At 39.2% G+C, this 27370-nt stretch overlaps 1 protein-coding gene across 1 annotated transcript in view; it reads left to right on the top strand.

Moving 5' to 3' along the window:
• The window catches only part of LOC126161964 (uncharacterized), a 35396-nt gene extending 17633 nt beyond the window's left edge, over positions 1–17763 (top strand). Inside the window, exon 2 of the mRNA XM_049918148.1 lies at positions 15682–17763. Coding sequence (XP_049774105.1) covers positions 15685–17493 — 1809 coding nt within the window. The 5' untranslated portion in view covers positions 15682–15684 and the 3' untranslated portion in view covers positions 17494–17763. The remainder of the gene's footprint in view (positions 1–15681) is intronic.
• Positions 17764–27370: the final 9607 nt, after the last annotated feature.

Here is a 27370-nt window from a genome sequence, read left to right as displayed (position 1 = left end):
ATCAACAGACCCACTGGAAAAGCTTGAAGAATCAGTTGGTATTGTAGTTTTTGTCAAGAATGGAAATATGATACTGGTCAGTACTTATGTGGTTGATTGCTGTTTTACTTGACTAGATTCACTCTTCATTTCTGTCTCCTTATGCTTCAGATACCTGTATAGGGCACTTAAAACAGTATTTCACCTATTTGATTAATGGAAAATCTCATATAAAGATGTGAAACAAATACTAACAAAGAGATAGAGGGGCTGGCCAGTACTTACCTCAGCTCAGTACAGCCGATAGATACACAAAACAGAACAGAAAATTTATGTTCCTAGCTTTCAGAACTTTGTTCCTTCATCAGGGAGGAGAGAGGGGAAAGAAAGAGAAGAAGGGAAAGTGGATTCAGTTACTCACAACCCAGGTTATGAAGCTCAAGGGAAAGGAAAACAGGGAGGGTAGCAAGGATGGAGGCATGGTTGTCAGAGGGAAGCCAAAGATATTTCACCTATTCCTTGGACGCTGATTCATTTTAGCTGTTTTCCAAGCTTTGAATGAAAACTGTTCATGTTTTTATAATATTCAAATATTAATTACTCATTCAAAGTATGTATTTTTGTTTTTCTCTTCAATTTAACTTTTCAAAGTTCTGAAAATATTGGATTCTACATGTGTAAACCAACCTTCAGGTAATGCAGTCGTGTGTTCCAGTTGGTTCTGTGCACTGTAGTACCAGATTTATTCTATAAACTCGTCTTTTATGTCACATGTTCACGTCATGAGAGACTCGGGTAAAATCAGATGCACAATCAGTTAAATTCAGGGGAAAGAAATGTAGATCATAGACGGATTCTACATGTGTAAACCAACCTTCAGGTAATGCAGTCGTGTGTTCCAGTTGGTTCTGTGCACTGTAGTACCAGATTTATTCTATAAACTCGTCTTTTATGTCACATGTTCATGTCATGAGAGACTCAGGTAAAATCAGATGCACAATCAGTTAAATTCAGGGGAAAGAAATGTAGATCATAGACAAGTTATTTCTACTATTGTGTGTACAATGTAATCTTAACACCACTTTGTACATGCTGTGCCATTTGACTTTTTCGTTTTCAATTTCTGTGTTATTACTTTGGTCTTTTTCTCATAGGTTACTCAGCTCTTTATTTCTTTTTAACTAGTCACAAATGTACTTCTATTTGGTAATAATAATAATAATAATAATAATAATAATAACTTGTCATAAAGAAGACACATTAATTTGGAGACAGGTACAATTAAGACACACTTACAGGGTGACAATTATTGAACTATATGAAATAAAACAGTTTGCATTAGGCCATACAAACTGCATGGTTGGCTGCGGGGAATGATGGGAATTAGTATGCACTTGTGCCTTGTTTTTGTCGGCCATTTGCACTTGAAAGTGTCACAGTGATAGCGCTTGTGATGGGCTACTATGCGAGCTGTAACAGCCCAGCTGCAGCTCAAAGGAAGTTTATGATCAAGTTCAAGCTGAAGACAACCGGTACAAGTGTGCTAACAATTAAGAATTTGATTTGCAAGTTTGAGAGAACGGGTAGTGTTCTTGATGACAGTGTTGGCAATGTCGGTCATCCAAAATGGATGAAAACACTTGAAAACATCTAGAAGACATGCACTGTGTTTCAATCCATCCCCAGGAAATCGATCAAATGAGCTGCACGAAAGGTGGGAATCAACTGGTAGACACTGTGGCAAATTGTTGGTGCAGACCTGCTTCTCTTCCCATACAAAATTCAAACCAGTCAGCCATTAAGCCCCAGGGCCATGGAACAGTGGTTGTGTTTTGCCAACACTGTTGTCCACAGAATTGACAAACAGGACTTTGATGTGAACATGGTTTGTTTTAGCGACGAAGCCCACTTCCATTTGAATGGGTTCATCAATAAGCAGAAATTGGTGGATTTGGGGGACTGAGAATCTGCAACCCTGAACAGGTGACTGTGAGGTGTGCAGTCTCCAGTCAGGGAATAATTGGTGCAATATTCCTTGATGGCATGGTGCCTACTTAAGAGTACATGAAGGTTTTGGAAGGTGATTTCTTCACCATTATCCAAAGTGACTTGATTTTGACAAGATGTGGTTCGTGCAAGACGGAGCTTGACTACATTGAAGCAGGATAGTGTTTCATGTCCCGGAGGAGCACTTTGGGGAACACATTCTGGTTCTGGTGTGCCCGTTAGCCACTGGCATGGGCCTCATTTGGCCGCCATATTCTCCAGATCTGAATATTTGTGACTTCTTTTTGTGGGGCTATATTAAAGACAAGATGTACAGCAATAAGTCCCAAACCATTTCTGAGCTGAAAACAGCCATTCAGGAAGTCATCGATAGCATCAATATTTCGCCACTTCAGTGGGTCAGCCAGAATTTCGTTATTTGTCTGTGCCACATAATTACCAATGATGGCAGGCATATCAAACATGTCAGAACCTACATCCGAATATCTGTAGTGACATTTATATATCAAATAAAGTGTGTGCATGCCGTAGTTTGTAACTTAATGTATGTTGTTGTTGTTTTTTTCCCCCATATAGTCCAATAATTGTCACCCTGTACATCAAGCTTTCAGCCGCATCCTTCTTCAGTAGAAGAGAGTGTTACGGGTTATTCCTAAAGTAATAAAAAGAGTTTTGCTAACCCGCAAAACGTTGTCTATGTATGCATAGCAATAATCCAAGTCACATGTGGTCTCATCTGTAAATCTTTGAAATGTCTGAGCAGCGTTACATAGCCCGAGGTCATGCGAGTGAACTTGAACAACCTGAAAGGTGTGCTTACAGCTGTCTTAGGAACATCGTCTGGTGCCACAGGTCTCTGGTAAAAAGCTCTGACGAGGTACAGCATAGAGAATATGCTCTTACCATAGACATTGGATGTGAAATCCTCGATGTGTGGTATAGGGTACCGGACTGGAATTGTTCTTGCCTGTAGCTGTCAATAGTCTTCACAAGGATGCCACCCGTTGTTCTTTTTCAGTATCACATGATAGACGATAGATCCCGAGCGCGAGCATGGATGCGAATTCCTGTTTAACCACTTTCAATTTCTGTAGTGTTAAACGACGTGGTCGAGCATGAACAGGTGGTCCAGGCGTGGTCAAAATGTAGTGCACTGTGGAGTGCAGCACGGGAGCTAGCATGGGAACTTGACATGTGATCTTGGGAAACTGCTTCAAAAGTTCGATAAATGGAGAATTTCCAGTAGTCCTCTGCTAGCTAAGTTAGTACTAGTTCCAGTAGGCGTTGATGCCGGAGGTCAGGCCCATGTCCATAAAAGATAGAAAATCTGCCCCCAGAATAGGATGAATGACGTCTGGATGAGTGACGTCTGCCACGACAAACTGCCACTCAAGCATGCATCATAGGCTTAGGTTTAACACTAATTTGGTACGGCAATATATAGCTATTGTAGAACCATTGGATGTAAAGAGGTGGTAATCATCACGCATACGAATGTTGGTACTAGGAACTGTAATTTCGTACCGTGGTTTGTGATAAACAATTGACGGCTGCCATTCGGAGTGTCAGTGGCCATCATCACTAAGTTCCTGTTGCATTTCGCTGCTCACAAGGTGGGCTGCACTTTCATGCCCCCCCTCCCCCAGGGTGGCCACAACTCTTTTGTGGATATGTGCGTGGCAAGCACAGAACCCCGAGCTAGTGCGGCCCTCTTTCCTTTCCGGGTTGCATACCTTCCTTTTCCACATCCTTCCCCATCCCCCATCCTCCCCCCCCCCCCCCACCTCTGCCTCTTCCCTTCCCCTTCTCCCCCTCTGGGAGATTGTTTTGTGCCTACGTCCGGAGACGGATGCTTGTAGTTGTTAGACAGTCTCTCTTCTTCGCTTTCTATGCTGGAAAGTCTCTGTCCTTCCTTTGTCCTTCTCTTTTCCTTGCCTCTTCTCTTTACCCTCTTCTCCACTGCGGCATTTGAGACCTTTCTCCTTTCCTTTCCTTTTCTGTGTTCCTCCCTTTCTGTTTTTTTTTTTCCTCCCTGTGCGTGTCTGAAAGCTGTCCCACACATTGCCGGTGACGGGGTAACGCGTAATTCCCCGCTATGGGTGGACATGTAGGACCGTACGTACCCCCTGGTAATGGCCAGACCCAGGGAGGGGCGATTACCCGAGCTGATACCTTCCGAACGTGCCGATTGGTCCCTCTGTCCATTTCTCGGGAGGTGTGAACAATCACCTAAGGTGGGAGTGTCCTCAGATAGGGCGCCAACAAGGAAGGAGCATGCCATCGGAGACACCGGTAATCATGGGGGATACTTTCACAATGGTTTCCTCATCATCTACAATGTCTGCTCACAAGCAAAAGTTAAATGAGTCTCAGCCACGGACATTTCTTCCATCATTGCCACAGTTCTTTGTTGTTTCTTGGTTGGACGAAGGTCAAGACTTCTCCACAGTCAACTCTTTCATTATTCAGAAAGGTGTTGACGCAATTGCAGGTCCTGTAAAGTCTTGTTCCCGATTAGGAAATGGCACCTTGTTGTTATAAACAGTCAGTGCCCTCCAGGCACAAAAATTGCTGCGAATGTCACTGCTACACACCTTCCCTGTCTGGGTGGAAGTGCACCACACTTTAAATTCATCACGCGGGGTGCTTTATACACACACCCTCGACACATTGTCCAATGAGGAAATTGAAAACTACCTGTCTGACCAGGGCATAACAGCTGTTCGAGTCATGAAAAGGGTTGACAAGGACTTGGTTCTAACCCATTCTATCTTCTTGACATTTGACAGTGTTTTAACTTCCACCGAAAATAAAAACGGGCTATGAGGTAATTTCAGTTCACCCTTACATCCCCAATCCTACGCATTGCTATTGGTGTCAGCGATTCAATCACACCAGCCAGTTGTGTTCCAATCCGGCCAAATGTATTACGTGTGGCAAGGATGCCCATGAGGGTGCTTGTCCACCTCCATCCCCTCGTTGCATCAACTGTATGGGTTATCATGCTGCTTCCTCTTGAGATTGCCCCATTTTCAAAGATGAATGGCTTATTCAGGAAATCAGAGTGAAGGAAAAGGTGTCTACATTTGCTGCTCATAAGTTATTCTCCAGTCGAAAGCCCACTGTGCCTCCAGCAGGTAAATATAGTGCTGTCCTTGCATCTCCTCGGCCTACTAGGGAGGCAGCCACACAGACTTGTGATCTCACCTTTAGCGCAACGGTCGTCAGATCGGCTAGCGCAAAGATCGCCTGTTCAACCTCCCCACTATCACCTGCTCACTCTACGGCTCACCCTTCATTGGCTTCTGCTAAATTCAAGCCCCAAAATCAGACACCCAGGCTTCAAAAAAAGAGCTTACTCGTGAAGATTTTTTACGTACCCTGACCTCACAACCATCGATTTCTCCTTCATCTCAACGTCTATTTCCAAGAAGGCTCATAAGGAACCCAGTTCCTCTCCTTCTCCGCCATAGCGTGTCTCATCTACAACGCCACCTGGCAGTAACCGCCCTCGGCCGTCTTCTGTGTCGCCAAGACGCACTGCTGGCGGCCTATCAACTGGCCAATCGCTAGTGGCAGGAGCTGCTCCTGAAAACCTATGGATCAGGATCTTCTGCCTTTGGCTGAATGCTGTTCCACGCTGTCGGCTGCCGGCTCTCAGCAGTTGTTGAGTTGAGAGCAACCGTGGTAAGATTCTTCCCTTTTCTGTCCACCCTTAAAGCTGTGTCCCCACGATCGCTTTGTTTTCCCTCATTTTGAGTCAGTCCGGTTGATCTCCCCTCTGTTGGTGGCACTCCAGCACATGGGGGACTTACGATTCTTCTCCATGATACTGTCCATTATCACCCAATCCCCTTAAACAGTTCCTTCCAAGCTGTTGCTGTCCATCTTTCCCTTTCTGGATACACCTTCTCTCTTTGTACTATATACATTCCATCATCCACACCAATGGCAAGAGCTGATGTCCTTCAGCTCCTTGGTCATCTCCCACCCCCCTATTTGGTGGTTGGGGACTTCAGTGCCCACCACCCGCTTTGGGGATCTCCGCGTTCTTATCCGCGAGGTTCCCTATTGATGGATGTCTTCCTCCAAGCGAATCTTTTTTGCCTCAACACTGGGGATCCTACATTTTAGTCTGCCTCCTTGACAAATTTCTCTCATTTGGACCTTTCGGTTGGTACTGTTCAGCTAGCTCGGTGCTTTGAATGGTTTGCTCTTGCTGATACACACTCGAGTGACCATTTTCCATGTCTCCTTGATTGCAGCCACAACTGCCATCTATGCACTCGAGCCACTGGAAGTTAGCCGAAGCCGATTTGACACTTTTTTCGTCTCTAGCGACAGTCAATGACCGTCACTTTCCTAGGGTTGATGATCAGGTCACTCATATTACAGAAGTTATTCTTACAGTTGCGGAACGTTCAATACCTCGCATCTCTGATTTGCCCTGGCGCGCACCCCTCCCCCCCCCCCCCACACCCTCCCCTGTTCCTTGGTGGAACGAGGTGTGCAATACATTAGCGATGATGCGCTCTTCGTGTTTTCCACCACCATCCTACTTTGGCCAACTGTATCTGCTATAAGCAGCTGTGTGCGCGATGCCGTCGCGTCATCCGTGATAGCAAGAAGGCAAGCTAGGACTTCTTTACTAGCTCTTTTAACACCTTCACTCCGTCCTCAGAAGTTTGGAGTCAAATTTGACGTTTATCTGGCGCGCCTAGTTTCTCCCCGATCTCTGGGCTCACTGTCGCGCATGATACCTTAGTGGACCCTGACACAATTTCTAACTCATTGGGTACACTTTGCTGAGATTTTGAGCTCTTCAAATTACCCGGCAGCCTTTCTCTCGAAGAACGTTCAGCAGAAGTGCGACCTCTTGCTTTCTCCTCTCAAAATAGCAAAAGCTATAATACTGTTTTCTCCATGCGGGAACTCCAACACACACTCTCTTCTTCTCGCTCTTCTGCCCAGGACTGGATGGTATCCACATCCAAATGTTGCTGCATTTATCATACCATAGTCTGCACTACCCCCTTTGCCTTTATGATCGAATTTGGACCGACAATACTTTTCCCAGAAGATGGCAGGAAGCTATCGTCATTCCTGTTCCAAAACCTGGAAAGGACAAACATATCCCATCTAGCTATCGCCCCATTTCTGTCACGAGTAGTGTATGTAATGTTTTGGAGTGTATGGTGAATTGCTGTCTAGCCTGGTGGCTGGAATCCCAAAGCCTTTTAACACCTACCCAGTGCGGTTTCTGAAAGCATCGTTCTGCAGTTGACCATCTTGTTGCTCTCTCCACTTATGTCATGAACAATTTTCTCAGGAAACGCCAAACTGTAGCAATATTTTTTGATCTGGAGAGAGCATACGACACCTGATGGAGAACAGGCATCCTCCACACACTGTACTCTTGGGGCTTTTGGGGTCGACTGCCCCTTTTTATTTGTGAATTTATGGCAGAGCACACATTTGAAGTGCGGGTGAACACTACTCTCTCCTGTACTTTATCCCAAGAAAATGGGGTACCCCTGGGCTCCGTGCTAATTATTTTTCTGTTTGCCATTGCCATAAATCCAATTATGGATTGTCTCCTTCTCAATGTCTCGGGCTCCCTCTTTGTGGACGATTTTGCGATCTACTACAGTTCTCAATGGACCAGCCTTCTTGAACGACGTCTTCAAGGATGTCTCGATCACCTCCACTCTTGGAGCATCGAAACCGGCTTCTGCTTTTCTCCCAGTAAGACTGTTTGTGTCAATTTTTGGCATCATACAGACTTTCTTCCACCTTCCCTGCATTTAGGCCCTGTCAACCTTCTGTTTGCGGATGTCGCTAAATTCTTGTGTCTTATAGAATGAGATTTTCACTCTGCAGCTGAGTGTGCGCTTGATCCACAGGCAAAGGTCATGAGTTCGAGTCTCGGTCCGGCACACAGTTTTAATCTGCCAGGAAGTTTCTTGGGTCTTATGTTTGATAGAAAACTGTGCTGGTCCTCCCATGTTTCCTATCTTTCAACTCGCTGTCTGCGATCCCTCAACACCCTCAGTGTTCTGAATGGTACTTCCTGGGGAGCGGACCGAGTGGTCCTTCTCCGCCTCCATTGCGCTTTAGTGTGCTCGAAATTGGACTATGGAAGCATAGTTTACTCCTCCGCTCGGCTGTCTATTCTTTGGTGTCTCGACTCTCCACCACCATGGACTGCATTTAGTGTCTGGAGCTTTTTACACCAGCCCTGTGGAAAGCCTTTATGCTGAGGCTGCTGACCCTCCGCTGTCCAATCGGAGAGCTGTACTTCTGAGTCGCCATGATAGCTAGCCATCTGTCTTCCATGCCTGCTAATCTAGCCCATGACCTTTTTTTCGACGCCTCCTTAGATTTAGGGTATGCAGGCTGCCCTTCCTCTCTACCACCACCGGAAGTCCGCTTCCGTCAACTGCTATATTCTCTTTCCTTCCACTTTCCTAAAACTTTCTCGTCAACTGGGGGTACAGCACCACCTTGGCTCCGTCGCCAGACCTGCCTGCTCCGTGACCTTTGTCAGCTTCCCAAGGATGGTACCCCTTCTCTCATTTATCGTCGGGCATTTGCTGCTCTATGTTCCCAAATGAAGGATGCCACATTTATTTACACTGACAGTTCAAAAACATCATGTGGTGTTGGTAGTGCCTATATTGTTGGTGACACCCCTAATTGATTTCGGCTTCCCGACCAGTGTTCGGTTTTTACTGCGGAGCTTTACGCGGTTATCCAGGCTGTCCAATACACACGGCGCCATCAACGGGTACAGTATATTATATGCTCAGATTCGATCAGCTCTCTCCTTAGTCTCCAAGTTCTTTACCCTGTCCACCCTCTGGTCCACCGGATTCAGGACTGCCTCCACTTGCTCCACTTGGGGGGCATCTCTGTGGCGTTCCTCTGGATCCCAGGACACATTGGTATCCGTGGAAACGAGGCAGCCGATATAGCGGCCAAGGCTGCAGTCTCTCTTCTTCAGACTGCTGTTCGCATGGTTCCCTTCGCCTATCTTCAGAGTGTTTTATGTCGTTGTGTTGCTCTTTTATTGCACTCTACACTTCCCAGTAATAAATTGCGGGACGTGAAAGCTCTTCCCTGTGCTTGGACCTCTTACTCCCAAACTCGTCGTCGGGAGGAGGTAATTTTAACTAGTCTCCGGATAGAGCACTGCCTTTTAGCCATCGACATCTTGTAAGTGGCGATCCTCCCCCACTTTGTCCCCATTGCTCTCAACTGTGGACGGTGCAACACCTTTTACTTGAGTGCCCCTATTTTACTCTGTTACGCGCCCGTCTACAGCTGTCACCTGATATATCTTCCATTTTAGCAGATGACACGTGCTCAGCCGGTCGTGTCCTCGAGTTTATTAGTATCAGTGATATGACGTCAGTCATTTGAAGCTCTTTTTGGGAGAAAACAAACCCCCCCCCCCCACTTATATAGTGGATTTCTAAGCTTTCCTTCTGTTTTTTAGTTTCCCCACTTTTTGAGTTTCACTCGCATTGCTGCTGATTTCCAATTTAGTGTTTTTTTACCCTTCCCTAAACCACAGAAAGGGCGCTAATGAGCATAGCAGTTTTGCACCCGAAAACCATAACAACTTTCATGCCACGTACCAAAATCAGTGGAGGTACCAACATACTTTCGTAACTGAAGGTGAGAGACTGAGTTTCCCAGGCGAGCGGTAGTGATGAGATCGGCGACTGTTGTTCTGAGTTCGCAGAGGAGCAACTTTTGTGGAAAGTTCAGTGATCTGAGCTCGTACTGCAGCAAATTTGCTGTCCATCTGCCATTGTGGGCTGACTGTTGCAATGCACACAGATGGATACATTTCAGATATTCCATCGGCAGTTTGCATTAGTGTATCTAGATCACTGGCACACACAGAATCTATTGCAGGTCACTAGGTAGGCGTGATAGCCAAATGCTTCACAGTATGTCGCCACTTATTGTGTTGCTTGCTGACGTACATAATTGGCACAGCAGCTGCTATGGCATGCAATCGCCAAGCTCTTCGATATGAAATACTTTTTCCAGCCCTTTCGCCTCAGACTGCAAAACTCGTATGAGTAGGGTGCTCTTAATCGCCAAATATCGGTCCACGCTCGGCGGTGACGATAGAATATCCAGCAACTCCAGTGCCATTTCTTCACTGAGTGCTGCCACAACGTAACTGTATTGTGCCAGAACGGCGGTGGTTTTACTATGACACGGTTTATCACGGCATCAGCAGGTGTGTCTGCTAGTTGTGCAGGAACTTGATCTACCATCGTAATAATACTGAGGAATCAGTAGGCTACAGATGTGTGGTGCAGCTGCCGTGGAGTGCGGAAGATGTGCGGCGCAGTTGAGTGTGCAGCGTGGTTGATGTGACAGTACTTTTTGTGACTTGGCACACTACGGAGTGCAAACATGTTTCGAATTGAATGCCCGGTGACTGTCGAAGATCACATCGGGGTCACCAACTGTTGCGTGTTAGCAAAACTCATTTTATTACTTTAGGAATAACCCATAACACAAAATGACATTCGTTTGACAGTGTGAACAAACAACAGAATAAATAATATAGCTGGAAAAGCAAAGAATAAACATAGATCATATGCTGTTCCAGAGATGTTGTTGCATGGAATCTTTCACATGTGCGTAGCACTAAATCTTACACATATACACTGCATGCTAGCTTGCACACACTTCAAGAGACACACACCATGCATGCACACAAGCAAGCACACCTCATGCACACATAACCACCAACTCCAGCATCTTGGGCCGGAATGCAACTATCACGTGGGATGACAAGCAGCAATGTGGAGGGGGTAGGGAAGGGGAAGGGATATTAGTGTACGGGTGGCGAAAGAGATGAACACTGTGAGGTGGAGTGTGCGGGTACTAGAATGCTAACGGGTGCAGCGTCAAGAGGTTGTCGGGAGGATGACGGGGGAAAATGTATCAAAAAAGGAGAGGAGCAGGGAAAGACAGATGGATGCATTGGCAGAAAGCGGCAAATAAACAGGGTGGTAGATGAGAATGGGGAGGTGCTGATAGGACAGAGGGTGTGGAAACTGTTGGGTGGAGCGTGTGAGCATTCTTCAATAGAAGACTAGCACCAACAATTGAATTAGGCATACTATGACCACCAGTAGGAATTCAGTCTTTTAACCCTATACAAATTCCACTTCTTAATACAGTAATTCTTCATGTATTAGTAATAACAGTAACATGAACACACCACAGACTTATGGAATATAACTGCGTTCAAGTGTTACAAGGACTATTCTTCACTGGGCTGCTTGGACTATATTTCACTTTACTTCAAGCTTACAAATATTGAGAAGCATCCTTTAGTATTACTGAAGCAGTTTATGGCTCAACATTTTTCATTGCCACAGGATCTCATGGGCACCGTGTGATTTTTTGGAACAATCTTCTTAACAACATGTTTACTTCGACAGTCGCTAAGTCAGTTCTCACCAAGACATCACTTTGGATTTGAAGCCGCTGCATGGTACTGACAGTTTGTAGGTGTAGTTTGACTATTCTTATGGATCTCAATTTATTAATTAGGTAGATAATAATTTTTCCGGTATAAATAGTATATTTGACTTCCAGTCAGAAAGCTTGATAATTAATCAAGGAAATCAATCCTAATATTACCTAAAAGAATTTTTATTAGATTTATTATTATATTAACTGTTATAGTCCTTGGAACCATCCTTTTTAATCTTTGATGTAGAAATTGTTATATACTGCCTAGTTGTCAAAGATGAGGTGTCTAGGAAACTTGCTTCCCAGATTGCTAGACAACAGTTCAAGCAAATCATGTTAAAGACTGTTATTATGAAATGAATCAATGAAATATTTAATTTTGAGAAATACATAGATGTGTTGCAAGCAAGGGGCGACTTGCAATATAATCAAATGTCCTTCAATATGACGATTCCAATGCAAGTGAAGTAATACAGTAGATGCTTCTATCCAGGTTGCTGGTCTTGATGCTTCTGTAGAGCTGGGCCACTACCAGTCGAGAGAGGCACTTATGTTCTCTTCGCCTAGAGGCTGCTGCTGGTACATTGTTGTCACAGAGAGGGGTTGGTCAGTGTACTATTGGCTGACGTTGTCTTCCCAGCCCTCTCCGCTCTGTTCTTTCCCACTGGCATGCCGGCGCATGACTTTACGTCGGAACAAAAATTGCATTAATTCTACCAGTTGTAATTTTTATAAAAACATCAGACATTATAATCTGAACAGTGTAAACAGTATTCTTCATCTAACCCCTTTTAGAAGGTTATATTGTGAATGAAATAAGGAGCTCTTCAATGAGCAGAATGATGGGTTGTAGTTAAATATGACATTTGTGTTGCATTAAAAAAGTATTGATGTAATCAATCAACCTCACATTGAATAAGAAGTGAATTATTGCAGTCAGTTTTGACCTAGAGTGTTGGTAAATATTTTACCCTTATTCTATATTAATTGAAGCCAAAATGAGTCATGTTAATGTTAATAATATTATTGAACTATTAAGGGAATGTAAAACTAATATGAAAGCTGCTAACTTTTTATATTAGTGGTTAAATTCCATTACCATTTGTAACAATATCTGTATTTATAAACATTATCTAAAAATATTTCCTTAACATTTTCAGTGTTGCACTTAATTATAAGCTATTTAAGTATATAAAAAATACTGCTAGAATAAACATTCAAAAACTTGTAGTTAAAAGATAAATCGTAAAATTAGACTTGTATTAACCCTGAATATAACCAATTAAATAAGTAAATAATATGTATAAACCTCGACCACCTAATAACTCAACAATAATCGAAAGACTTTGATGAATAATAACCCAACTTAAGAGGTAAAGATCTAACAAACATAGTTGAAAGAAAAGGTGTACGTCATATAGAAACAGCAAGTCGAACGAAAAGTAGTGTGTTTAAAGAAAATAAATTATGAGAAAAATCAAACTGAGAAATAAGATAGCCCAAATAAGAACCTAAAACAACAACAGTAATTGGTAAAGCAATTATATGAGGAATAGGAAAAATCAATCAAGATAAAACAGCAACAACAACAAACAACAACTAATTATCCCAAAGAAGATATAATAACCCTAATTGTTAAAAGAAAATCTTCAATAAAAATTATTCTCACCATACATTGAATAATAACATAAACAAAAATAATAAGAAGCTGTTAAACCAGTAGATAAAATAAAGGAAAAAATAATTATTCATCCTAAACAAACCCATTCAGGAATTAAATCCTTTGAATAAAATCCAGCCAGAAAGATATACAACATAAAGACATGCTAAAAACATTAAAACAAACAGAAGTTAAATGGATAACAGTAGAACTCATGAAATGAATATCCCAAGAATCCTTTAAATTGTGAATTATTGAACCTGCACATATAAATGACAACACCTTAAAGAACATGAGCCAACAAATGGAAAAAAAACAAGCTTTGGAAGGGCATCTTTTCGAAATCAAACTCAAAATTAGTCCCCAAACTTGCTGTATAATTATACAGCCGGGTAATGACAAGAATCAACCACAGTTATAAGTATTTAATATTGGACAAAAATGAATTAATAAATAAACACCAACAGTGACAAGAGTAGAGGAATGAACTAACGCAGAAACAGCATTAGGAGCAGCCATAGCTGCAGGAAGTCAAGAAGAAAAAGGAATATGAGATCTTTTAGTCATAGCTGCCAAAAGAGTTAATATAGTGATAAGCTTTATCTTAAAAGAATTTGAGATAAAATCATAATAATAAATATAATGTCGACCACAAAAATTTAATATTCAAGCAATTAAAATCAAAATAGAAACATTACCAATCCAATTAGACAAAAAGTCAACATACTCACATCATAAGACTTTACATTTTAATAATAAATAACTAAACAATAAGAAACCAAAACCAAAGCATCTCAACCTAATAAAATTCTAATAAAATTTGGACTAATAATTAGAAAACCTATTGAAAGAATAAACATCAAAACAATAAGATAAAAGTTTTTTTTCACCAGCTATAGAATCCTCTCTATAATAAATCACCAAAGAAAAATATACATAACAAAAGACATAAAAATAAGAGCTATTCAGTCCAAAATTAAAGTCATCACAACCATTGAACCATTTAAATTGAAAAGTTCCCATTCAACAAAAACTTCATAATCAATTATTAAATAATAAGTACTCAAAATAAAAATTATGGTTCTAGACAAAAATAAAGAAAAAAACTTAATGAACAATTAGAAAATAAATACACAGCCTAAGATGAAAAACTTACAGTAACATACTGTCCCCGCACCCTCCACCCAACAGTTTCTACCCTCTCTGTCCTGTCGTCTCTTCCCCATTCTCATCTCCCACCCTGTTTATTTACCACCTTCTGCCAATGCATTTTTCCCCAATCGTCTCCTTTTTTCCCCACCTCTCTGCCCCACAACCTCCTGATGCTGCATCTGTTGGCACTCTAGTCCCTGCACACACCACCAGACTGTTTTTCTCTCTCCCCACCCATGCACTACTATCCATTCCCCTTCCCCGCCCCCCTCCAGACTGCTGCTTGCATCCCATGTGATATTTGGCCCGAGATACAGTTCGTGGTTGGTGATCACATGTGAATGATGTGCGCTTGCTTGTGTGTATGAACATTGTGTGTCTCTCTTTTACTGATGAAGGCTGTGGCCGAAGGCTTTATGAAGTAGCTTTAAGTTGTGCCTGTCTGCAACTTAACATGTCGTCTTCATGGTAAGTAGCAATCTATCTTTTCCTACATTGTTGGTATTGCTACCTGGAGTTTCCATTGTTTAATAATAATAATAATAATAATAATAATCTGAAGATAAGTCCCGTTTTGTAATCAGTCTTCTTTATTCTTTGCTATCTTCTTCACTTTGTGATAATTTTGGCACTTCATTACTTCCAGTTGATCTTTGACTATTTTCTTTCTTGGGCTCTCCTTGGTTCTACTCCCAGTATGTCTGTTTAAAACTTACCATGTCTAAATGTTCATAAAGTTTCGTTTTTCTTCTTGTTGGATAGTTACTGAGATTTCTCTGTTCATTGATCTCATTCTCCACCACTTCAAAGTGCTTTCTGTCCTCAGCAGTGTTCAGCTTTCAAAGCCGTATAGGAGTACAATTAAATGATGTAGTCACTAGTAATTGTCTTTGTTCATTGAGATCACATTTACGTGTTCCAATTGTTTTTCTGATTTCCGTGCTACATCTGTTGTCCTCTGTAGTTGAGGTGCCTAAATAACAAAATTTATCTGCATTTTCTGTTTTATTTTTTAATTTTTTTATGTGAAGAGTGCTCATTTCTAACTTGGTTACTGTCACGATTTTGACTTTTTGACTATTTATTTTAAATTCAAACTTTTTCATAATTGCTGAAACTTTAGAAAGTATATTCTGCATATGTTTATAACTATCAGATATTAAAGCAGTGTCATCTGCACAAATCTTATGCAATGAACAGGAATTTTGTTCCCTTTAACACCAGATGTTTTTCCTTTGTTGATCCTCCAAGTTTTTTCATTGAAAGGGATAATGAGTATCCTTTTGGTCTTACCCCTGTTGTAATTTTGGCTGTACATTTTTTCCATAATATGTATAAATGTACTGCAATATAATTAATTTTTTTTTTTGCAGACAATGACGCGCTTTGCAAGGGCCCATGGATCAAAGTCTTCAAATGAGCGATTACCAGAGGCAGCAACATCATGGAATATAATGAAACAGCAACTTACAGACAAGCTACAGTCTTCTAAGGCACTTGGAGATTCAGCTTCATCTTTCCAAAAGATTTGGAAATCATCAGACTTTGATAGAGATGTTTGGAACAAAAATGAGGTTAAGTGGGCTGATTTGGAAGATAGTGAGTGTGCAGATAAAACTGTGAAATCTGGTGAAGAGTATAATACACTTGAAAAAAAGAATAAGAAGAGGAAGCATAATAAGACATTTACAAATGAACATTTTCCTGAAACCACAGGGGACAACCAGAAAAAAAAGAAAAAAATGAGGAACAGAGACAGCACTGAATTTCATGAGTCTCAGTATACAGGAATTAAGTTGTCTATGCCTGATGGTGATTTGCCACATACTAGTAATGTTGAAAAGGCAAAGAAGCCCAAAAAAATGAAGAAAGAAACTAATGATGAAGAGGGTAATATCAATGACATAGAGTTAGAGAAACATGAAATGTCGGAAGATGCAGTGTGTGAAGAAAGTGGTATATCTCCAAAGTTCACCATGGAAAATAATATGAAAAAGAAGTTAGGAAAGAAGCGAAAAAGGAGTCATGATAGTATATCTGGCATACAAGATGAACAGCCTGCCAGGAAATATGGAAGTGGTCTGAATGGAAAGGAGAACGTTAACCTTGAGAAAAGTGGTGAATCAGAAGCAAGTAATCATCAGTTGAAAAAGAAACATAAACGTTCTAAAAATAAAAATAAAACTGAAGAAAGTGGCTGCTTGAATTTTGTCAAACAGAATTTCCATGAAGAAGGTAGTGAAATTATCCCAGGTGCAGATGCTGATGTGGTGCCAAGTGAAAAGCATAGAAAGAAAAAGAAATGTAAAGATAATGGAAGCAACAATGTAGATGCCAATTTGAATGGTGGCAAGCCGAATTTTCAATTGGGGGGTAATGGAAGTCATACAAGTGTAACTTCAGAGAACGTGCAAAACGAAGGAAGAGAAAAGAAAAGAAAAAAATTGTGGCAGCAAGAAAATAACAAGAAATTCATGAAAAAACATAACTTCTCTGTGGAAGATAGAAAGATAAAGAAGGGTGAATTTGAAAAGAAGTATCTGCACACAACAGTACTACACGTGAATGGTAAGGATATAAAAATAGTTAAGTTTGATGGCTTCCCTGTGAAAAAAGAAGACGCAGAAAATTTAATACAGCTGAAGAAGAAAATGATTGCAAATGGGATACCAGCTAGTGAAATTAAAGCAACAATGAAGTTGGAGAGGCGCAAGGCAGAGAAAGCACTGGCAAGAGAGAAGAAGAAAGTTTGTTTTCATTGCAGGAATTCTGGTCATGTTCTATCAGAATGCCCAGACCTGGGAAAGGCAGATACAGATGATCTTGTAGGAACGGGTATTTGTTTCAAATGTGGATCAACAGAGCACAAGCACTTTGAATGTCGTGTTACTAGGGAACAGGAATTTCGTTACGCTAAATGCTTTATATGTAATGAGCAAGGACATATTGCTCGGCAGTGCCCAGATAATCCCAGAGGATTGTATCCAAAAGGGGGTGCGTGTCATATCTGTGGAGATGTTACTCACCTGAAGAAAGATTGTCCAGATCTTATTAAAGAAAAAGAAGAAAAAATTATAAAGTTGCAGACACTGACTGACAAGGCATTAGAGGCATTAGAAGATGATAAAAACGCGAAGTCTGTCTCACTTAATGATGTTAAAAAAAAGAAGACTGTCAAATTTTAATGAGATCTGGAATTTTGTTTTGTAAAAAAAAAGTAGTTGTTTAAGATTAAAGGTTTATATTTTTAAAAAGAAACAAGTGTTGTAACGTGTTTGGTTTGTCATGTAAGAGTTTTATTATTATGCAGTGTGTTGAGTTTAAAGAATAAATAATTTTTGAAGTAAAGATAACAAATCAATAAATACCATGAAACGAGGTGAATAGTGACAAATTTTAACTTTGGTTGAAAAATTTGCTCACTGTTTGTCAAATTTAAACAAAAAATAGTACCCAAAACTTAGGTCTGTATTGCTCTTATCAGCTTATGATATCATTATCAAATTATTTTCTTTCAATAAATTTAAAAAAATTCAAACATCGTGTTTCTAATCACCCCGCAGATAGGGGTGAATAGAAAGTGTTATAAAATTATCATTCTTTCATTTAAAAGCAGAGAGAGGTTGATAAAAGCTATGAATATATATTTTTTTCTGTTATAAAATAAACAGATAAACATTTATTTCAAAAGATAATAGTTTATTAATTTTAAAAGTAAGTAAAATATACAAAAATGTTTGTGTCACATGGCTAATCTATTCAAACTTAAGGTGAACAAACAGAACACAGCTGTTTACCATGAGCCTGGTACTGTATTATTAATAAACTGTTAAATCAGACAGATCATCCTCAAAACGTAGCATGTCTTTGAAACAAGCACTTGAACTGAGAACCAGTGAGGACAATTTTAGGATGACATCATTTCTTGAGACAAAAGATTCTTCTTCATTCATTGTGAACTTTTTGGTTTGAGGAACTCTTTTTAAAAATGTTCCGACAAAACCATTGTCAATAAGGTACTTAACTTTGCAAACATAACATCGTAAAGATGATGTTTTACCTTATACTTTGACCACCATATAGTCACTTTGGCTTATGGAGATACCAATATTTTCATCTTGATCTGAAGAACCTGAAGGGGACAAAATCAAGTCTTCATCACTGTCCTGCAGTGAGTATGCATCTTCATCCTCTGATGATGAATCAAGACTTTTTCTGTTTTTCTTGTTTAGATGTACAAGGGCTTGGATCACTGTAAAGTGAAGAATTGGGGGTTACATTCTTCCCATCCATGTCCTCAAAGTCGTCAACACTAACACTTTTGCCAGGTTGGACATTAACTTTTGTCCTTTTTCTCCTTTGTTTAGCAGTCTGGTCTTGTCTAAGACTCTGGAAGAGTTATTTATAACTGTTGTCAACAGCATTAGTGCAGTACTCAAGATTGTTCTTATCCTGGTTTTCATTTACTGGAATACCGGTACCAGTACCTGGGAGCATTGACAACACTTTATTGAGGGCTAGAGGCACAATCCCACATTTCCTGAAACCTGCAATAACGTTTTTTTCCTTCAAGGAGTCACACAACTTTTTCAAAAGAAGAGGAAATTTATCCTTAGGAACTGTTGCCTCGTTTCTTCCTGCTCCCATTCTTCCAATATTTGGTGCCAAGTAGAGGCTGAAAAAATGCCACATCCAGTGGTTGTATGAGGTGTGTTGAATTTGCTGGTAGGAATATAAATTTTATGTCATTGTCCTGACACAGCTTAAGTAATTCTATGGACAGATGTGAAGATAAATTGTCTCTTATGAGAAATTTGTTACCTTCCAGCTGTTTCAGGGATGGGACAGCAACTGTAAGGACCCAATCATCGAAGCAGAACGAATCGAACCAGCCAGATTTTGACCGATTGTATCTTGCATATTTTGGCCCACCTTCACTCCAGCTTTGATATAAATGCAAAGCCTTATACACGACATAGCGGGGTAGTATAGTGCCATTTCCAGCAACTGCAAACATTACAGAGATTGATGCCTTTGAGGAGTTTATGACCCTTTTGGGATATTTAGTTCCCTTCCGTGTGACTACCTTTCATTTTCCTGGATCACCTGTAAGGTTTGTGTCTTCATAATTTATTATGTTAGACAGCAGCATATTCTCCAGTTCCTTTGACACTTCATCGAAGTAACTGTTGATAGTTTCTGGTGTAACACCAGCTCTGGAGCGTTTTATGTTTTGGTACATACGCACTGCTACTTGATCTTTGTGTCGCCTCATAAATGATTCCACAAAATCACAACCAGGGAGATTATTCACAAACCTTCTCACTTCCTTCTCCCTTCTGTCTAGAGAATCCTTTACTAAAGTCTTACCTCTTTAGTGCATAGTGTAGCTGATCAGCTACAAACTTCATTTCTTTGATGTATCCTATACTGAGCAACATTTTGTAACAAATTCGTTATGTAGTTAAGTATATACACTCTACTGCAGCTGCTAAGCTGCTAGTAGCTCTTCATAGCGGTCGTGAATGGCAGGGTGAACTGAACCAGTTTGACACTCAGCTGTATGGATGTACTGTCACTTGTGAGTTTTTCCGGAAAGTAGAGACTTTTTTTTTTGTGTCTGTGCACTGATTTGTGGGTTTGAAAATTACTTTTTTGTTTTTAAATGTAATTAATTATTGTGTAGACAGTTAATTCCAATCTCTTTATGATATATTTGAAATTAGGTCTGTCTTTGTGTTTGTAGCGATTGTCAACAATAATGCTTTGTTAATTTAACCAAAAATTTGAGCAGCAACTCTGAAACAAGAAAGATATGTTAGTGGTGTGTGTAACATAACTAGAGAATTATATAGTATTAATATGGCATACTAGTAGAATTTTTTAGATTTTGTTATCGTGGGATGAATAGAAACACCTGAATTAATATGTTTCTATTCACCCAGCAAAGTTTATAAGCATAACCTAAAAAATCTGAAAAATCACAGACCTGATTTCATTGAAAGTGAAACAAAAACCAGCCCTTACTGTTTTATACAGATGTTGTACCTAGTACTTACAATGCCATTAACTGTCATGTGTAGAATACATGTTTACTTACTAGAGAAGTTCAAAGTAGGTAGGAAAACAACTTAAAAACTATCGACACACGCACAAGGATAAACATCAACCTACAATGCTGCCAACCCAAAAACAATAATAGTTAAAATTAATGTCCAGTATAACCTTATAGTATTCAAAGTGATTGTGTATATGAAGTTTTGTTTCTATTCACCATGTTTTTGGCAGTGAAGGTGCAGAGTTGTCACTAGGCCCATAAACAAGACTGAGAACTTTGCCAACTTCTGCCACTTCTCCAAATCATTGCGCTGTGCACAAATTCCTCTGTGGTCAGAATGAGCTTGCTGGTGCTACATTAGTATCCTGTGCACTTGCTGCCTCTCCTCCCACCCATCAGGCTCCCTTTCCAAATCCTCTATCCCACTCCCTGCCTCATTTCCCTCTCAAACACTTCACTTGGCGTGACTCGAAATCCCAGTTGAGCTGCAGTGCTGCCACAGTTGAGACGGTGCATCTGTATGTATAGTGTGTGCTCTTGTGTTGCATGTGCATGTTTGGAGTGAGAGCAAGTCCACTCTAGAGCTCTGAAGGACATATTTTAAGTCCAGTTGACTAATCGGCTATTCATTGATTGTTACCTGTATTCCTTAAATTATTTATATTCCAAATACTTTCCTTTACAGAATTCAGTATGCATGTATCATATTTGCAGATGTATCTTGCTGGGTGTGGAATTTGTTACATAGTGAAGAATATATCTATCTGCAATAAATTCACAGCCACATATTATGCCAAACAGTGAAATGTAAACAAGCAGAAACTTTTCAAAAGACAGTAAGTCCATAGTTAAAAATTTTGCAGCAGACCAAAAATTAATATTGAATAAAGTTTTAAAACAACAGATAATTTGAATATGAGTTAATGGGTCTGAATACAAGAAAATGGAATGAGTAGGAAAATCTCACTCTTTATTTAAAGGAATAGTTGCTACTCAGATTTTTAGAATATTTGGACTTGTTTCATTTTGCATCAACCATAAGAACTATTCGTGTGTTGAATCCAATTTACAGAAGAAAAATTCAATAATCTATTCTTCAACTTTTTATTTTGGGCAATAATAAATGATACAAAGAAACAACAAAATGTGTCCAACTGCAGTGTAAACAGTACAATCAAAATTAATGATTTTGGTTTCATGGCAACATACTGTTTACATGAGAAATGTTGATTTATTGTGTGAGCACTGATTAAGAATTTTAATTAGGCAGTACATCTTTAAACAATATTAAAGAGTTACAACCAGAATTGTAATTAAACTTATTTTAATAATATATTTTTATTTTTTTTAAAAAAAAGCTTTTTTAACCCTCTTCAAAGCATTTGGTATCCCAGTTCCAACTCCAAGTAATCACTCTCTCTGTCTTCAACTTTTTCTTCTACATTGTCTGCCAAATCATCTCTCCCGAGGTGTTGAACATAAAATTGTAGATTTTCATCTTCTCTCCTTATGTCAAGAAAGTGATATTTAAGATTTCATGGGGTGTATCAAATGCACAGTATTTGGGTCAGGCATATGATCTTTTGCTACACCTCTTTTTAGCAAGCTCATATAATTTTTCAATGCATCATCCAAGCTGTATGAAGTTTCCATTTTAAAGATAATATACATTCTTTTTCCCTTCCAGTTTCAATTGCTTTATGACTTATCCCCACTGGCTTCTTCAGTTGGCAACAAATGTCCTTGAAGTTTAAAATATTCCAGTCTGTTCCTGGTCTTTGAACATTCCCCATTTTCTACTAAATATTATATGTTGAGGATTTAACATTTCAGCCTTTTTCTCCAGAGACTTCTCTATTGCACTGAAAAGGCAATCCATGAGCAAGTATGAATGACCACGCATTGGAAATGTTAGCCGTGTTTCTTTCACTGAGTCTGGAGATTTTTTTAGAAGCACCAGTTGGGAGAATGAACCACATGGGCAATAGAAAATAATCTTGTACTTTTAGTGTATTATTCGAATCTACAATACACTATGCATTTGTTCCTCGACAAGCCTGGTCTTCATTTCACCAGTGGAAGTTTGGGTTGCACTTGGTGTATATCAAAGGAGAGAGACAAACTGCTGGGCAATTTCTGTTTCATAATGACATATAATTGCTTTGCTCTAATTTTATGAGCAGCAAGCTCTGTTCCAACCCATTTGTCTCTTGACAAAGTATTTAGAAAGTTTCATTTAGTGTTTCATTCCACAGCAATAGCTACAGACATCTGCTGCAGTATCACCAAACGCCACATTAAAAATTTTAGAAAAAAATGTTATTGAAGGATCATTTTTGTACCTTTAAAGAGCAAGGAATGCTCTCATTTTTCATAGCTAAGAATTTTGTGATGTTTGATTCTAAAGAAAGATACAGCCTTTCATTGTTTTTCCTGCTGTAATGACTTCCTCTAGAGATGAACTCAATCACACTCTGTTTCTTTGGAATGTTTTGTTTTGTTATTTGGTCTCCGTCTCTTGGTTTCATTAATGACATATTGAGGAAGTAATACTATTAAGTTTGGTTGTTCCTATATAGAATACAGCTATAAAAAGCTTTAAATACACAGGAACTTGTTTGTTCATCCGATCTGAAATTTTGTAACTAGAGAATTCAGTCTTCCGCCCTCTTTTGTAGGGGGCCTTGGTTTTGAACAGGACGCAGCTATAAATAAGGACAAATCTTGTCCTAGTGCTGTTTGTTAAGGTGTCTGTAGACCACCGCCCTATTCCTGATGAGATAATAGACAATGATGGCACAGCATTTGAAACTTCCCTCTATATGTCCACAAGGCAGTTCAAACTCCAGCATTTCAGGGCCCTTGTCATGCTATCTGAAAAATTCAAATAAGTAACTTTGGGTTTTGATACAGAATTTAATGTAGGAATATATAGCTAGTAATCTTAATAAAATTTGCTGATGGTACTTTTGCAGTCATTTGTAACTGTGTCTGGTTGGCTGAACACTGCAGTTGCTACGTTTAAAGGATTTGTTTGGTCCTCACAACTTGTTGCTGAATACTTCGTTATGTTCAAGTCACTTAAAAGCATAAGCTGAAAATCATCTTCACACTAAACCACATTTCAATCATTTAAGCTTTAAGGTGGCATCATTTGATAAAATTATATCATGGTTAAAATGAAACTACTCATTATCAAAATGACATCACACATATAATTGCTCATTTAACTGCAGCCAGAATGTTTCGAAAACTAGAATGTTTCTTTCTGACCACCAAAACATAACTAAAATGAAATTTAGTTCTTTTTCGGCGATCAGAATGACGCATGCTAGTTTTCAAAACATTCTGGCCCTAGTCGAAAGAGTCTTGTATATTTGATAATTAGTATGGTACTTTAATTTTAACCATTAGTCAACTGGCAACATCTTACAGCTTAAATGATTTTAATGCGCTCAAGAGTGATGATGATTTACAGCTTATGCTTTAAAGTGACTAAAATTTGAGATAAAGTGTGCCAAAATATAAGGACCAAATAAATACTTTAAATGTAGCAACTCGAGCATTCAATATTGAAAAAAGAAAATCCACTCCGTGGTCAAATTCGTATCAAAATTTTCTTTTAAAATCTCTTACTTTTCCGTGTGCTCCACTTTTCTTTTCAAATTTGACTTTTTCTTTGTGCTATCCCGCCCCAAGCTTGGTGTGTGATTTAGACTCAATAAGAAAAGGGAAAAGTGTGCCCTTAGGGCACTACATTTTAAAGAAAGAGAAAATTATTTTTTATCTCTCATTGATTAGTAATGTATTTATTTTCAATTTAATCATGAATATTGCTGTATTAACTTTAATAACACAATCTACAAAGAACTTTAGTGAGGTAAATATAATGAGAAACATCATACTTCCTTTAAAAATCCCTATTCTTTGGTGATATCTTTTTTTATGCCGTGGAAAAGTACGATGATACTTGGATACAACGTGAAGTACATGCTTCTTCTGTTTCTCATTCTTGTAAATTATTTATTGTAGTCTTCCTGTAGAGTGACACAGCTTTCAGTTTAATAACTGGCATTGACAAAATCTTCCTTTTTCATACCACTGCGAAGGGTCTGTTGTGAGGATTTTGTCACATAAACTAAAACTGGTGAAAGATACTCCTATTAGAAACACATTGCATAACTCATTATTGATAATTTGTTGGATTTGAATGATTGCTATTTGAATCCCATTGTTTTTTGTTTTCTGTTTCATTGAACTGACCATTTCTATTTTGGATTCAGAATATCAGTCAGGGGTTAAGGATGGCCTTAACCACAGTACAGGGACAGAGATGATACAGATAAAACTGATTTTACAGGTTTTGTAAAGGCCCATGATGGCATTATGATCAACATCATGATATTTATATACAAAGTTATGAAAGAATACTGAAATCCAAATATGGGTTTTGGCTTCAGAAGGGACACAGAAACTTTATTCGACATTTGTGTTACAAGATAGCCCCTGGAGTGCAGAAACATATTACATGAGGTGGTACCTCAACTAAAAAGATCACAGTTAATTCTAAAACTTCTGTTGAATCCTCTCCAGGCTGCTGTTCTCTCATATTACATCGAATGAATTTGAGAGATACAGAATTGGTCAAAGGGTTGCTTGACTTTTCCGTTTTGAATTCGAGTTTGGATTTTATTAAAATTGATTCCAGGTCAAATTTTTACAACTGTATTATCATAGTGAGATCTGTGTTTATACAGCTCATTGTTTCCTCTAAAATGCCTGTGAGAATGATTTCATATGTGTGATACCTGCGCAGGAAATAAGAGTATTTTTTCCAAAATGTTTTCAGTTGAAACACACATATGATTAAAAGAACACTGTTGTGTCAAAAACTGTTGCTTTAATTCAACGGTAGTTTCATAGACAACTTTTGACTGCTTTGTTCTATAGTAAGTCAATCAACTAAAATATTCTGGATATTACCAACAATTAATGAGTAGCAGATTTTTATTATTTATTTTCAAATTATTTTATATGTAATATTTACATTATAAAAACACAATTTAATGAATTTTTGAAATTCATGTTTGCTGTAGTCTCGCTCCTTAGTGGCTGTCGCTATTAGCTCAAAGCTATCTTCCTCATTTAACTAGTGATTGGCTCTGTACATGAAACATGGCTTTTCTTTCAGCTGTTGACTGATCAAACATTTGCTATTGTCTTCTGTATTAAGTTTTCGGGGAATAAAAAGATTACCTTTTCAATTATGAACTTACGATGACTTCCAGTATACTTTTGTAGTAGCTTCCATTGTTTGATACAAAGCTTCTAATTTTATTATGCAGTCTGTCAGATCCTGTTTTAGAATTCCTGATTTTTTGTACAAGGAATCCCCTTGAGTGCGAGGTCGCAAGTTCAATATTTAGAAAGCCTCATTTGAAAGTGATGTGTTAATAATTATGGCAGGAAAAATATTAGCTGCTAATGATTTGCCATATGCATCAGGAGGGCAGCAGAAAATGAATGTCCGGGAAGTCCAGAGAGCAACCATCAAGATCAAAGGTGACCTCCTTGGTTATTACAAACTGTGCAGGATGTTCAGTTAGGTATCCGCTCTTAAGGAATGCATATAGAATCATATTGGTGTGATGGGTAATTAGACTGATGGACTGTGATGGAATGAAACAGAATGTGAAACAGTCTGTCGTGGAGCTTATCGTGAAATTGGCTATCCTTTAAGGTGTAGCTGAAGATAGCGCTATAATATGTTTTACAGGCATGGAAAAAACAAACAATCAGAGCCTGAATTTGTCCATTGGTTCCAAATGGTATAAATTGGAATGTCACACACGTTTCAAGAGCGAGAGTTTGTTCTAAGGAAGTATGATTTTTATACACAATCGAGGAATCAAGCAAAGCAAGTTATTTTGACCAGCTATTGGCCAAAAGCAGTGACCATATCAGTGTTGTAGTTCTCTTTTGCCCATTTTCACATGTTTGTATACTGTGACGTAAATATTCCCTATTGCCCTTGGAAGATCACACACATGAGAAGGAATTGTAGGCGGCAGATCCTACTTCTTGCAACGTGATAAATAACTTTCCAGCTATTTTTATCATCCAGATTGACAGTCGGCATTATTGTATATGAAGGCATTCAGGCATTGATGTTAGTTGATGTTGATACAAGTCTCTTGGTACCTGTAATTTCCAGGGTTCCTTTCATATGCATTTCCTCATCAAATCCAGATTGGTCGGACTTGAAAACAAGTTCCGTACTAAATGATGAGATAAGTTTGTTTATATCATCGACCTAGTTTCAGATCGATTCTGTGGTTTGCTGTGCATTGCCAAGTTGATGCTTTGTTTGAAATTTCGTTATCATACATCTTCCATTTCTGAGCACTGTTTGACGTTATGCAACCATCCACTTCTTCCCTGGAAATCACTGTAATCTATATCACACGCAATTTGATATGTTCGACATAGTAGTTCACTATCGTGCACAACTTGTAAACTGTATCGAGCATCTTTGAAATGCACAAACACAAGTTTGTGTAAAAAGTGCGCCTTGTCTTCCCTTGAATATCCATAGTTTTTCTTATGCACTACAAGATCATATTGCTGCCTACTTATTTGAAATCTGTTCAAAACTGATTTTTTACTATGCAGCAAATGATCTTCCATGCATGTAATTAAGTTTAGTATCTGTGTGTTGGACAAAGATTGTCCTTCACTACGTTTCACTGGAGACTGGATTTGTGGCTTCCTGTCTGACAAGGATGATGAACTACATGGCTTGACACCTGTTTCAATATCACTCACATTTTAAGCAGGTACTCCCCACTTACATTGTCCACATTGTCAAGCGTATAAGACACCACACATTCCACTGATTCGTCTTGCGGAAATGCTAATATTTCATCTGCCACTTCTTTCACACGCTGTAAAATTCCTTGAGTTCTTTTCTGACAAAATGTCAACTCCAGCACTGTTTCTTAGAT

This window comes from Schistocerca cancellata, chromosome 2 (genome assembly GCF_023864275.1).
Source record: "Schistocerca cancellata isolate TAMUIC-IGC-003103 chromosome 2, iqSchCanc2.1, whole genome shotgun sequence".
NCBI lineage: Eukaryota > Metazoa > Arthropoda > Insecta > Orthoptera > Acrididae > Schistocerca > Schistocerca cancellata.
This window is presented reverse-complemented; position numbering and strand designations above follow the sequence as displayed.